The 14,688-nt window shown below is 42.6% G+C and overlaps 1 protein-coding gene across 2 annotated transcripts in view; it reads right to left on the bottom strand.

Annotated features, from left to right (window-relative positions):
- Window positions 1-14,688, bottom strand: part of ABCA5 (ATP binding cassette subfamily A member 5) — a 477,891-nt gene that overhangs the window by 244,666 nt on the left and 218,537 nt on the right. For both annotated transcript variants that reach the window (XM_053707235.1, XM_053707226.1), the window contains exon 13: window positions 908-1,083. In XM_053707235.1, coding sequence (XP_053563210.1) covers window positions 908-1,083 — 176 coding nt within the window. The remainder of the gene's footprint in view (window positions 1-907; window positions 1,084-14,688) is intronic.

Here is a 14,688-nt window from a genome sequence, read left to right as displayed (position 1 = left end):
ATGGCATACCATGAAAACAAGTGATGGATACTCCTATGTAGGACTGTAGAGCATATAGATTGTATTGTTATATTGTTTTACATTCTACAGTTTTAACATAACGTAATGTAAACAGAGTAGTGTGGATATCCGGATTATGTTGCATACTGAGTACCTTATAATACTGAGAATACTGATTGGTATTGCACTAATAGGAGGAGTTTCTGGCTTTAAGAACTGCTTCTGGTCCTGTAATAGTAGCAATTGTGTCACTCTTGAAAAAGACTACATAGTGTGTAGATAAAAAGCATTGAGGCAATAAAAGCTACAGAGCTATTGAGGTGTGCATACGTGCATACCATGCCAATCATGGGGAACTCCTTGTCTGTTTATTTACAGTTTCCTCCAGGGGTCTCAGAGGTCTTTGTTGAGACCGGCTTACCCCTTAAGGATGACAATCTGGCCCTGAAATCACTAGTGAATTTACAGGGGGGGCCCATTCTCCACCTATACCATGTCTGGCCCCTTGGAATACTCACTAAAAAAACTGAGATCACACTTAAAGAAGAAATGTGTGGATTTGCCTTTACAATATGGTGGCAGCCACCATATTGTGTACAGAAAATCTGCCCATCTTATGAAAAAAATAAGAAGTTAAGATTTTAGGACTTTTGAGCATAGTATTTCAATTATAATTAGTATATAAATAAAACCTTCTTTAGAGCACTTTATCAGTAAATAAATGCCAAGCTTTTGAAGGAATTAAACATTTAATAAAATAATGGAACACCCCTTTCTGCAATATAGTGATTGGATCATACACCTGTATGCCTGCTTCTGACTTTAGTGCCCATTTAAATATAAAGTGTACTTTTATAAAGAAATGAGGAAATGCTGTCATTGGTGGTACATCCGTAAGTTTCCTTACCTCTTGCTCTTTGGTTTTATTATCTATGCCCCTTAGTGAGGCAAATATTGAGAGATTTTCTTCCACTGTGAGAACATCAAAATTTATATCTGTTTGTTGACAAGTTCCCATAACCTTTCTCAGCTCTTGAATTTCGTCCATGTCTGTAACTCTGTGGCCATATATAGTAGCAATACCTGGGAAAATATTATTGAAAATGCATTTCCAAAATGTTATTTTTTTTTTTTTTTGTAAAAACAAAGATTGGAGAATCACATTAAAAAACTCTAATGCCCATATCAAAAGCTAAAAAAATTAAATAAAATAATGAAAGCTTTGAAACATTTTGTTTTAACAATAATATTTTTTTATAATGGACAAGGTACTCAAAAAAGGAAATTTATTCTTACCTGATAAATTTGTTTCTTTTACGATACGATGAGTCCACGGATTTCATCCTTACTTGTGGAATATCGCCTCCTGGTCAGCAGGAGGAGATAAAGAGCACCACAGCAGAGCTGTATATATAGCTCCTCCCTTCCCTCCCACTCCAGTCATTCGACAGAAGTTAGGAAGAGAAAGGAAAAGCCAAGGTGCAGAGGTGACTGAAGTTTAACAAAATTAAAGACCTGTCTCAAAAAAACAGGGTGGGCTGTAGACTCATCGTATTGTAAAAGAAACAAATTTATCAGGTAAGAATAAATTTCCTTTTCTTTTACAAGATACGATGAGTCCACGGATTTCATCCTTACTTGTGGGATACAATACCAAAGCTATAGTACACGGATGAAACGGGAGGAACAAGACAGGGAACTTAAATGGAAGGCACCACTGCTTGAAGAACTTTCCTCCCAAAAACAGCCTCAGACGAGGCAAAAGTATCGAATTTGTAAAATTTGGAAAAAGTGTGAAGAGAGGACCAAGTTGCAGCCTTGCAAATCTGTTCAACAGAAGCATCATTTTTGAATGCCCATGAGGAAGCCACAGCCCTAGTGGAATGAGCCGTAATTCTTTCAGGAGGCTGCTGTCCAGCAGTCTCATATGCAAAACGGATGATACTCTTCAGCCAAAAGGAAAGAGAGGTAGCCGTAGCTTTCTGACCCCTACGTTTCCCCGAAAAAACGACAAACAAGGAAGACGATTGACGAACATCCTTAGTCGCCTGTAAGTAGAACTTCAAGGCACGGACCACGTCCAAATTATGTAACAGACGCTCCTTCTTAGAAGAAGGATTAGGACACAGGGAAGGAACAACAATTTCCTGATTAATATTCTTATTAGAAACAACCTTAGGAAGAAAACCAGGTTTGGTACGTAACACCACCTTTTCCACATGGAAAATAAGATAAGGAGAATCACATTGTAATGCCGAAAGCTCAGAAACTCTGCGAGCAGAAGAAATAGCAACCAAAAAACAAAATTTATGCTTACCTGATAAATTTCTTTCTTTTGCGATGTACCGAGTCCACGGATTCATCCTTACTTGTGGGATATTGTCCTTCCTGACAGGAAGTAGCAAAGAGAGCACCACAGCAGAGCTGTCTATATAGCTGCCCCCTTAACTCCTCCCCCCAGTCATTCGACCGAAGGCCAAGGAAGAAAAAGGAGAAACTATAAGGTGCAAAGGTGACTGAAGTTTTCAATAAAAAATACTATCTGTCTTCAATAGACAGGGCGGGCCGTGGACTCAGTACATCGCAAAAGAAAGAAATTTATCAGGTAAGCATAATTTTTGTTTTCTTTTGCAAGATGTACCGAGTCCACGGATTCATCCTTACTTGTGGGATACCAATACCAAAGCATTAGGACACGGATGAAGGGAGGGACAAGGCAGGAACCTAAACGGAAGGCACCACTGCTTGAAGAACTTTTCTCCCAAAAATAGCCTCCGAAGAAGCAAAAGTATCAAATTTGTAAAATTGGGAAAAGGTATGAAGCGAAGACCAAGTCGCAGCCTTACAAATCTGTTCAACAGAAGCATCATTTTTAAAAGCCCATGTGGAAGCCACCGCTCTAGTGGAGTGAGCTGTAATTCTTTCAGGAGGCTGCTGTCCAGCAGTCTCATAAGCCAAACGGATGATGCTTTTCAGCCAAAAGGAAAGAGGTAGCCGTAGCCTTTTGACCTCTGCACTTTCCAGCATAGACAACAAACAAATAAGATGATTGGTGAAAATCTTTGGTTGCCTGCAAATAAAACTTCAAAGCACAAACCACGTCCAAGTTGTGCAACAGACGTTCCTTCTTACAAGAAGGATTAGGACACAGAGAAGGAACAACAATTTCCTGATTGATATTCCTGTTAGAAACAACCTTAGAGAGGAACCCAGGTTTGGTACGCAAAACCACCTTATCAGCATGGAAAACAAGATAAGGCGAGTCACATTGTAATGCAGATAGTTCAGAGACCCTTCGAGCTGAAGGTATAGCAACTAGAAACAGAACTTTCCAAGATAGAAGCTTAATATCTATGGAATGCATGGGTTCAAACGGAACCCCCTGAAGAACATTAAGAACTAAATTTAGACTCCATGGCGGAGCAACAGGTTTAAACACAGGCTTGATTCTAACTAAAGCCTGACAAAAAGCCTGAACGTCTGGGACATCAGCCAGACACTTGTGCAATAGGATAGACAAAGCAGATATCTGTCCCTTTAAGGAACTAGCTAACAATCCTTTCTCCAATCCTTCTTGAAGAAAGGACAAAATCCTAGGAAATCTGATCTTACTCCATGAGTAGCCTTTGGATTTGCACCAAAAAAGATATTTACGCCATATCTTATGTTAGATTTTCCTGGTGACAGGCTTTCGAGCCTGAATCAAGGTATCTATGACCGATTCAGAGAAACCCCGCTTTGATAAAATCAAGCGTTCAATCTCCAAGCAGTCAGTTGCAGAGAAATTAGATTTGGATGCTTGAACGGACCTTGAATTAGAAGGTCCCGTCGCAGTGGCAGAGTCCATGGTGGTAGAGATGACATGTCCACCAGGTCTGCATACCAAGTCCTGCGTGGCCACGCAGGTGCTATCAAAATCACCGAAGTTCTCTCCTGTTTGATTCTTGCAATCAAATGGGGAAGGAGAGGAAATGGTGGAAACACATAAGCCAGGTTGAACGACCAGGGTACTGCTAGAGCATCTATCAGTACTGCCTGAGGATCTCTGGACCTGGATCCGTAACAAGGAAGTTTGGCGTTCTGACAAGATGCTATCAGATCCAATTCTGGTGTGCCCCATAGCTGAACCAGTTGAGCAAACACCTCCGGATGGAGCTCCCACTCCCCCGGATGAAAAGTCTGACGACTTAGAAAATCTGCCTCCCAGTTCTCTACCCCTGGGATGTAGATCGCTGATAGATGGCAAGAGTGAGTCTCTGCCCATCGGATTATCCTGGAAACTTCTATCATCGCCAAGGAACTCCTTGTTCCCCCCTGATGATTGATATAAGCTACAGTCGTGATGTTGTCCGACTGAAACCTGAAGAATCCAGCCGAAGCCAGCTGAGGCCACGCCTGAAGAGCATTGAATATCGCTCTTAATTCCAGAATATTTATCGGTAGGAGGGCCTCTTCCCGAGTCCACAAACCCTTTGCTTTCAGGGAATTCCAGACTGCACCCCAGCCCAGTAGGCTGGCGTCCATCTTCACTATAACCCACGCTGGCCTGCGGAAACACATTCCCCTGGACAGGTGATCCTGTGACAACCACCAAAGAAGAGAGTCTCTGGTCTCTTGATCTAGAATTATCTGAGGAGATAAATCTGCATAATCCCCATTCCACTGTTTGAGCATGCACAGTTGCAGTGGTCTGAGATGCAAGCAGGCGAACGGAACTATGTCCATTGCCGCTACCATACGTCTGATTACCTCCATACACTGAGCCACTGACGGCCGAGGAATGGAATGAAGAGCTCGGCAGGTGGTTAAAATCTTTGATTTCCTGACCTCCATCAGAAAAATTTTCATGTCCACCGAATCTATCAGAGTTCCCAGGAATGGGACTCTTGTGAGAGGAATAAGAGAACTCTTTTTTACATTCACCTTCCACCCATGAGATCTTAGAAAGGCTAACACTAAGTCCGTGTGAGACTTGGCTAGTTGGAAAGTCGACGCTTGAATTAGGATGTCGTCTAGATAAGACGCCACTGCAATGCCCTGCGGTCTTAGGACCGCCAGCAGGGATCCTAGCACTTTTGTGAATATTCTCTGCGCCGTGGCCAACCCGAAGGGAAGAGCCACAAACTGGTAATGCCTGTCCAGAAAGGCAAACCTTAGGAACTGGTGATTATCTTTGTGGATAGGAATGTGTAAATACACATCCTTTAGATCCACGGTGGTCATATATTGACCCTCCTGGATCATTGGTAAAATAGTCCGAATGGTCTCCATCTTGAAGGATGGAACTCTTAGGAATTGGTTTAGGATCTTGAGATCTAGAATTGGTCTGAAGGTTCCCTCTTTTTTGGGAACCACAAACAGATTGGAGTAGAAACCTTGCCCCTGTTCTGCTTTCGGAACTGGGCAGATCACTCCCATGGTAAAAAGGTCCTCTACACAGCGTAAGAACGCCTCTCTTTTTGTCTGGTTTACAGACAATTGAGAAAGATGGAATCTCCCCCTTGGAGGAGAATCTTTGAAATCTAGGAGATACCCCTGGGTTACAATTTCTACGGCCCAGGAATCCTGAACGTCTCTTGCCCAGGCCTGAGCAAAGAGAGAGAGTCTGCCCCCTACTAGATCCGGTCCCGGATCGGGGGCTACCCCTTCATGCTGTCTTAGTAGCAGCAGCAGGCTTTTTGGCCTGTTTAACCTTGTTCCAAGCCTGGTTGGGTCTCCAGGTTGGTTTGAATTGAGCAAAGTTCCCCTCTTGCTTTGCAGCAGGGGAAGAGGAAGTGGGACCACCCTTGAAGTTTGGAAAGGAACGAAAATTATTTTGTTTGGTCCTTGTCTTATTCGACTTATCTTGAGGGAGGGCATGACCCTTCCCCCCAGTGATGTCCGAAATGATCTCTTTCAGAGCAGGCCCGAATAGGGTCTTACCTTTGAAAGGGATGGTCAAAAGCTTAGATTTAGATGACACATCAGCCGACCAGGACTTAAGCCATAATGCTCTACGCACTAGAATGGCAAAACCTGAGTTCTTTGCCGCTAACTTAGCGAGATGAAAAGCGGTGCCTGTAATAAAAGAATTAGCTAGCTTAAGAGCCTTAATTCTGTCCAGAATATCATCTAGTGGGGTCTCCACCTGAAGAGCCTCTTCTAGAGCCTCAAACCAGAAGGCAGCTGCAGTGGTTACCGGAACAATGCACGCTATAGGTTGAAGAAGAAAACCTTGATGAACAAAAATTTTCTTTAGGAGACCCTCTAATTTTTTATCCATAGGATCAATGAAAGCACAACTGTCTTCAATAGGTATAGTTGTACGCTTAGCCAGAGTAGAAATAGCTCCCTCCAACTTAGGGACCGTCTGCCATGAGTCCCTCATGGTGTCAGATATGGGAAACATTTTCTTAAAAACAGGAGGAGGAGCGAACGGAAGACCTGGTCTATCCCACTCCTTAGTAAAAATGTCCGAAATCCTCTTAGGGACTGGAAAAACATCAGTGTAAACAGGAACCTCTAAATATTTGTCCATTTTACACAATTTCTCTGGAACTACAATAGGGTCACAATCATCCAGAGTCGCTAAAACCTCCCTGAGCAATAAACGGAGGTGTTCTAGCTTACATTTAAATGCCGTCATATCTGAATCTGTCTGAGGGAACAACCTTCCTGAATCAGAAATCTCTCCCTCAGATAGCAAATCCCTCATCCCTACCTCAGAACATTGTGAGGGAATATCAGATACGGCAACTAAAGCGTCAGAAGGCTCAGCATTTGTTCTTAACCCAGAGCTACTGTCTTCCCTTGCAACCCTGGCAGTTTAGATAAAACCTCTGTGAGAGTAGTATTCATAACTGAGGCCATATCTTGCAAGGTGAAAGAATTAGACGCACTAGAAGTACTTGGTGTCGCTTGTGCAGGCGTTACTGGTTGTGAAACTTGGGGAGAACTAGATGGCAAAACCTGATTTCCTTCTGAGAATCATCCAATGCCAAACTGTTATAAGTCAAAATATGCTGTTTGCAACTTATAGACATATCAGTACAAGTGGGACACATTTTAAGAGGGGGTTCCACAACGGCTTCTAAACAAATTGAACAATGAGTTTCCTCAATGTCAGACTAGTAATGAGACAAGCAAGCTTGGAAAACACTTTATTTAATGAAAAAAACACAATTTGCAAAAACGGTACTGTGCCTTTAAGAGTAAAAAAGGCATACACAAACTGCAAAACAGGTTAAAATTGCTTCAAATTTTCAGAAATTTTAACAGTGTATCTACTAAGCTTTAGAGGGATTGCACCACAAGTAAATAAGCAATAAACCCCCAAATGACAAAACCGGATTGAAAAAAGTCTAAAACCGGTTTAAACCCCTATTAGCACTTTGCCACAGCTCTGCTGTGGCCCTACCTGCCCTTAGGGAACGATAAAATGATGCTAAAGCTTCGATTAGGCCCTCAGGAGAATATCAGGACCTCAGGAGAAGTTGCTTGCTGCTTGACAGTATAACTAAATGCGCAACAGAGGCGCGAAAATAGGCCCCGCCCACCACACTCGATGTTGCTGGGGCCTACACAAATCTTACAAACCTTGTCTGAAAGCCATGTGGGTTATAACAACCCCAAATAAGCCAAATTAACCCTAATGTCCCATCAATAAAAAATGTTACTCCCAGAACACCCAAACGTTTGTCCCAATCTCTCATACAAACTGAGTGCCCCCAAAAAAATAAGCCCTTTATGCAAGCTAGTAAAACCTCTTAAACACTAGGATTACTGCTTAACCTTCCCCTTATGGGGATACTGTCAGCCTTTCTGAGTTAACACAGTCTCTGCAGAAAAATGACTGAACATACCTCATTGCTGAATAGCAAGAACCGTTCCTCACACTGAAGTTTTCCTGTACTCCTCAGCTTCTGTGGGAACAGCAATGGACCTTAGTTACAAATGCTAAGATCATCATCCTCCAGGCAGAAATCTTCATCTATGTACTGCCTGAGAGTAAATAGTACAACACTGGTACCATTTAAAAATAACAAACTCGGGGGCGGAGTCTACTACCGCACATAGCAGTCGCCATTATACAGAGCTCCTCCAAATATATTGAAATTAAACTATTTATTTTTAGTTAGAGCGGGGCTTTTTACTTTCTAAGAGGCAATCTGTCATCTGCTTAATTGCCTGTCTTAGCGGACCATACTTTGGGTCACTTGGTGCTTTGCTGTGGGCTACTCCGGACACTGAAGAGGTGAGGACCGCAGGTGATTTGGAGCTATACCGACAGACTTTCCCAGCGATCCACTTACCCAATATTGCAACAGCTGCGGCACCACGCTACATCTCGCTCCGGAGGGCCGGGGATCCGCTCCGGAGCGGGGCTGGACACACAGTGGCTGCAGCTTGAGATACCCGAAGAGAGTAAAAGGGTGACATACTTCTGAGGCTCAAAAGGCAACTGTGAAAGTGAGTACCTGTCGGGTGTATATTGGCTGGGGACGGGGCAGCCCACAACTAAACAGTTACACAGATATAGGGATACAGCGCACCCAGTGTAAAGACTTTTATCCCCACCACGCTGATACAGAGTTCCTTCTGCACTAAGGCGCGAAGACGCCATTTTTGGTTTCCTAGCTAGCGTGTTCCCAGCTCTCAGCAATACACGCTAGTTTCTGCAGCTGAGTCCCCTCTTTGTCTGAGCCCAACTTTTAAACTGAGCTCCTGAACAGGGATATTCTCACTTTTATCTACCTAAGAAAGACTCATAAGCTTTGTATAAGCCACCTCAGAACTTTCCTTCAATAAATTAAAGATTATTGTACCGCTATACACGCAGCACTGGGCTATACACGCAGCACTGCTGCCTCTCACCCATTCTCACAGTGACCCAAGCAGAGTTGTGCACCATACAGAGGATTCTCAATACAATAGGAAAAGAAATACATGAAAAGTTAAAAGTGAACCCTCTTTGTTTTTAATACCCCACAGCTGGCTTTGCATAAGCTTATTGGCTTGCACTGATATTTCTGCACACCCCTAGCACACTCTATACTAAGAACATTGAGCCTGCAAACAAAGTGCTATATAAGCCTCTCATATCATAAATTGCAGCTTGCAGGGCAATGCACTACCCATGTTGAAAGTATTTAATTTGCTGCAATAAGCTGCCGATACCGCAGAGAGAGGGAGAGAGGATGCAATAATAAGGAAAGGAGAGTCATCTGCAGTAATTCTCTCTCTGCTCACCATTTTATATATTTTTGTGTGTGTGGGCTGCTGAAGGGTTTTCTCTCCCCTCCATTTCCTGCTGACTGAAAAATCAGCAGGTCATATCCCAACTCCCTTTCCCGACTACGTCCAGTGAGGACAGCTTCCCTGGGGGAGAGAGAATGTCTAAACACCATCTCAGCTCTTCTTCTGAGTGCTTGACAAAGATCTAGAGAAAGTTAATAAAGAAGATGTAGCGGCCAAAGGCACACTGTGCTAAGACAATCCGACATGGACTACTATAGCTAACTCTATACCCATTATTGCATCACTTGCAGTGTCATCGCTTTTCACACATTCCTACCATAAAAATGATATATTTGCAGAAATGCTCATACAAGTTGTGAGGGGCGTGACACCCATTATCTACTAAATATCTCTGGAGAGAGTGAGAGGAGATAGAGAGGGCGCAGAAGTCACTCAGCTCACCCCACTACCCAGTAGCGGTTCGGGGAAATTGGAACTTCTCCAAAGTGGGAAAAAAGAAAGTTGGAAGTACCTGTTGGATGCTTAAAAAAACGCAAAAATAAAAGTAGTTAAAAACAGCTGATCTATCACCGTACACACCATGGCTACAAGAAAAGGACCTAAGGGAGACAAAGGTCTAAAACCCTTATCAGTAGACACCTTTTTTAAAGCCTCCAAAATCACCAAATCTCAGGAAACCGCCCAGGCGGAAATTGAGGAAGATATTGATTCTGAAAATGAGGAGGAATCTGCAGAACACACTCCCGTTACTAAGGCAGACCTGCAGGGTCTGGTATCCAAACAGGACATTGCTTCTAACTTTGAGAAACTGTGGGAAAAGATGGACAGCTTCCAAACTACAGTCACTAATAGTCTTACAGATATCAAAACAGAAATACTAGAGTTGGGATCCCGAGTAGATTCCTTGGAAACAGTCACAGAGGAAATGGGAGAGGAAATTACAACAGTCTCACAGACTCTTGACTCCCACAATCAACACATACAAGATCTAGAAGAAAAAATTGAAGATCTGGAGAATCGAAGCCGACGCTCTAACATTAGACTCAAAGGCATCCCTGAGTCCGTTGGAGCAGAAGATCTACACAGTTATCTCCAGCAATTATTCCATGCTATATTGGGAGGACCGACGGACTCTGAGTGCCCAATAGAAAGAGCGCATAGGGCCCTCAAAGCAAAACCCAAACCAGACCAACCACCAAGGGACGTCATAATTAAGCTTCTACGGTTCCCTGATAGAGAAAGGATTCTATTGGCTGCAAGAAACAACCCCACATTCAAGTTCCAGGGCAACATTGTCCAGTTTTTCCAAGACCTTTGCATTAAAACATTACAGAGAAGATATGCGCTAAAACCTCTCACTCTTCTGCTAAGGAAGAACAATATCCCCTAAAGATGGGGATTTCCTTTCGCGCTGCAAGTGATGCGAAATGGCAAAATGCTTACTATTAAAACCACTGATGAGATCCCGGAAATCTGTAAGCTCCTGGACTTGGAACCTCCAGACATCTCAAGGGAGGATTCGACATCTGCTTCTTCTGCTATGTCGTCACTGAAGGCAAAACCCCAAAGATCAAAATGGAAGAGGGTGACAAGTAAAAAGAAGTCTAAAGCATGAGACATCCAGGTAATTAGTGAATGTCTCGGATGAGAACACCTACCCTTTTTCTCACATTCTGTGGTCTGCCCTTGGACCTAGAGGCTACTAGCTGTGGCCAGAAAGCTGAATAAACCTTGAATTCACAGATGGGGACTGGGACTCCTCACTTATTGTAAGTGATGCAAAGCTGAAATTCCATGTTGGAATTGCACAATACAAATTTCATGTGCTGGTTTCGACATAATTGCACTCAATTGTTTAGTTGTTATTTACTGTTGTGTTATTATATTTGTCTGTTTAAACTGTTAATACCTCAATGCACACATTGTTGTACAAAATTACTATGCTCATCTTGTGGAAATGCTCTACAGAGTTATAGGGCCAAAAAGAAACAGTTAGGGAGGCAGAGGAGGAAAAGAGAAGTTTACAGGCTTCTACTTTCAAGGTACAAATTTAGATTCCGAGGTTTAGAGGGAGATATGCTGTCCGGGGTCCCTGATGCCATAGGTAGGATTGAGAGGAAATGTTGGTACAATACTTGTGATGACTGTCCCTAAGATAGTTTTGATCTCGCATAATGCGAGAGGTCTAAACACTGATGTCAAAAGGAGGACAGCCATGTCACACTATAGACGACTGAGGGCCAACGTTATTTATCTTCAGGAGACACATTTCCTGAAAAACACTATCCCAAAATATTGGGCAAGAGACTACTCAAAGCAGTATCACTCTGCCTTAGACTCCAAGAAAAGAGGGGTCTCTATCTTAATACACTCATCATTGCCCTTTACACATAGAGAGACTATTTCGGATAAGGAAGGTAGATACCTTTTGGTCTTTGGGTGTTTGGGGAATACAGAGATTCTTCTATGCAACATATACGCCCCAAATGAACAACAAGATAAATTCTTCGCTGTTATTTCGAATTTGTTGACTGACTGGTCTAGATTAAGAATAATTCTGGCGGGGGACTTTAACATTGACCTGCAATCACTGACTAGACAAACAAGTACCCAACAATCCAATAAAAAACAGAGACAGAGAAATACTGCTAAACACATTCTAGACGCCCTGGCTCAACATACACTACAAGACACTTGGCAGATATTGCATGAAGGGGTGGGAGACACTACTTTTTACTCTGCACCGCACGACAGCTACTCAAAAATAGACTACGTATTTACTAGTCAGATATTACAGCCAGCAATACACTCCTTAGATATTCATCCATGTGTCTGGTCAGACCATTCTCTGACTGTGCTTACTTTGGGAAACCTAACAGACCCCAAGAGAACTAGGACATACGATGCATCAAGCACCAAATATCCACCCGTTAAGAGCAGGATTTTACATAGCATACAAGAGTACTGGAAAATTAATGTTGGGACCACAGAAAACGTGGCTATGCCCTGGGCAGCACATAAGGCGGTGATCAGAGGGGTCCTAATCAAAGAAAAGACACTATATAAAAAAAAGAAAAACGATCTTATTAACCAACTGAACACTGAAATTGCCACACTAGAAACGTTGCATAAATCGACCCACTCTAGAGCCACACTTACTAAGCTAGTTGAAAAAAGGCAAACCCTACAATCTATATTGAACGAGCACTCCATAAAAGCTGCACATAGACTGAAAACGAATTATTTTATTTTTGCCAATAAACCTGACAAATATTTAGCAAAAAAACTTAGAGATAGCTACCAATCCCTTTCTATTCCATGCATCCAGACACCGACTGGCCAGACTACCACTCACCCACAAGACATTGTTGACACGTTTGCCAAGTTCTACCAGATGTTATATGATGGCACGAAAGTGCAACATAACCCAGAGACGAAGGAGGCTTTTAACTCTTTTGTGGGCGAGGCGAACTTGCCAATGATAACTGATGAAGACAGAACTCATCTGAATGCTGAGATCACAAGGGCTGAAGTGATAGCAGCTATAAAAGATCTTAAGCCTGGGAAGGCCCCGGGACCTGATGGATTCCCGGGGGAGTACTATAAGGTGTTTTGGGAAGATCTAGTGCCGCATCTGATAACGTTTGCAAATCACATTATGAAAGGGGGACAAATACCAGAAGAACTCCTCAGAGCTAAAATTGTAGTTATACCAAAACAGGGAAAAAATCTTAACTTATGTAGCAGCTATAGGCCCATCTCCCTCATCAATCAAGATGTTAAGATAGTGACAAAAATCCTGGCCAACCGACTTAAACATATTCTACCCAGTATTATTCACCCTGACCAAGTGGGATTCATTAAAGATAGGGAAGCCCCTGATAATATTCGCAGAATGGTATCGATAATAGATTTTTTGCGAGATAGAAAAATGCCTTCTCTGGTCCTCTCACTGGATGCGGAGAAGGCATTTGATAGGGTCGACTGGACATACATGATAGATCTTTTGTCACGCCTGGGGTTTGAGGGCAATTTCCTGAAAGCAATTCAAGGGTTATATTCCAGGCCCACGGCGTTCGTTCGGGCGATAGGGCACCAATCAGACAATTTCCAAATACTTAATGGCACTAGACAAGGTTGTCCGCTCTCACCCCTGATCTTTGCCATATGCATTGAACCATTGGCAGCATATATACGCAACTGCCCTGATATAACCGGCCTAGAGATAGGAAAATTCCATCATAAAATCACCTTATTTGCGGATGATGTGCTGCTGACTATTTCTAAACCCCTACATTCATTACCATATGTATATCAAGCAATACAGCGGTTTTCTCAAATATCGGGATACAAAATTAATATAGACAAATGTGAGGCGCTTCCTCTTTCTATCCCTAAACATACTATCAAATTGATAGAGGCTAACTTTGACTTTAATTGGGCTCCAGATGGGTTGAAATATGTAGGCATTAAATTAATGCCACACTCCTCGAAGCTTTACGTAGCAAACTATACCCCTTTATTTAAAATGATTAGATCTGATCTGGGAAAATGGAAGAAAATGGGTTTTTCTTGGTATGGGAGACTATCTGCGATAAAAATGACGATTTTGCCTAGAATATTATACTTATTCAGGGTGCTCCCGATCAAAATTAATACTGCAGAAATAGCTAGCCTTCAGAGAGACATACATAACTTCCTAAGAGATAATAAGCACCCAAGAATTCCCCACACTATCTTAAACAGACACAGGCAACTAGGAGGGATAGGCTTCCCCAATCTACTTGATTATTATAGGGCAGCAAGACTGGCCCAAGATTCCCTCTTAAGCAGGAGACAGGAGGACATAATATGGCCTCTTTTAGAGGCAGAGATGATGGGACAGGAGACTCCGGACGGCATCCTTTGGTGTAGGGAGCTGCCTAGTGGACACGCCATATACCAAAACAAAATCACACTACTCTCTAGACGACAGTGGCTAACCTCACGAAATACGGAAAGAATTCTCCCCTTGCGCTCAAAGGTACTACCCTTGAAATATATTGTTAATGAAGAATTTAAATATCACATTAGAAAGTGGGAAAACAAGGGGCTATATAGGGTAGCAGACATATATTCCCAGGGTACTCTGTTGACTTTCACCCAACTTCAGCAAAAACTTGAGCCTCTTCCATTGCCATGGTTTTTATACCTCCAAGTAATATCAGCTGCACGTACATACATGGACAAATCCCCGACACACACTAAGCTATCTGAGCTTGAACACCTCTGCACGACGTCCACTCGACCCAAGAGAGCAATATCTAGGTTATACATTTCAATCCAGGAATCTAAAAGTGATTCTAAAACAACATTAATGACAAACTGGGAAGTAGATACAGATAAAGAATTAGAAAGGGATAGATGGCAAGAGATATTACACCACACCTGTAAGGGCCTCATTGGTGCTGA

The sequence above is a fragment of the Bombina bombina genome, chromosome 1 (assembly GCF_027579735.1).
Source record: "Bombina bombina isolate aBomBom1 chromosome 1, aBomBom1.pri, whole genome shotgun sequence".
In the NCBI taxonomy this organism is placed as follows: domain Eukaryota; kingdom Metazoa; phylum Chordata; class Amphibia; order Anura; family Bombinatoridae; genus Bombina; species Bombina bombina.
Note: the sequence above shows the minus strand (reverse complement) of the source record. Positions and strands in the feature narration are given on the sequence as shown.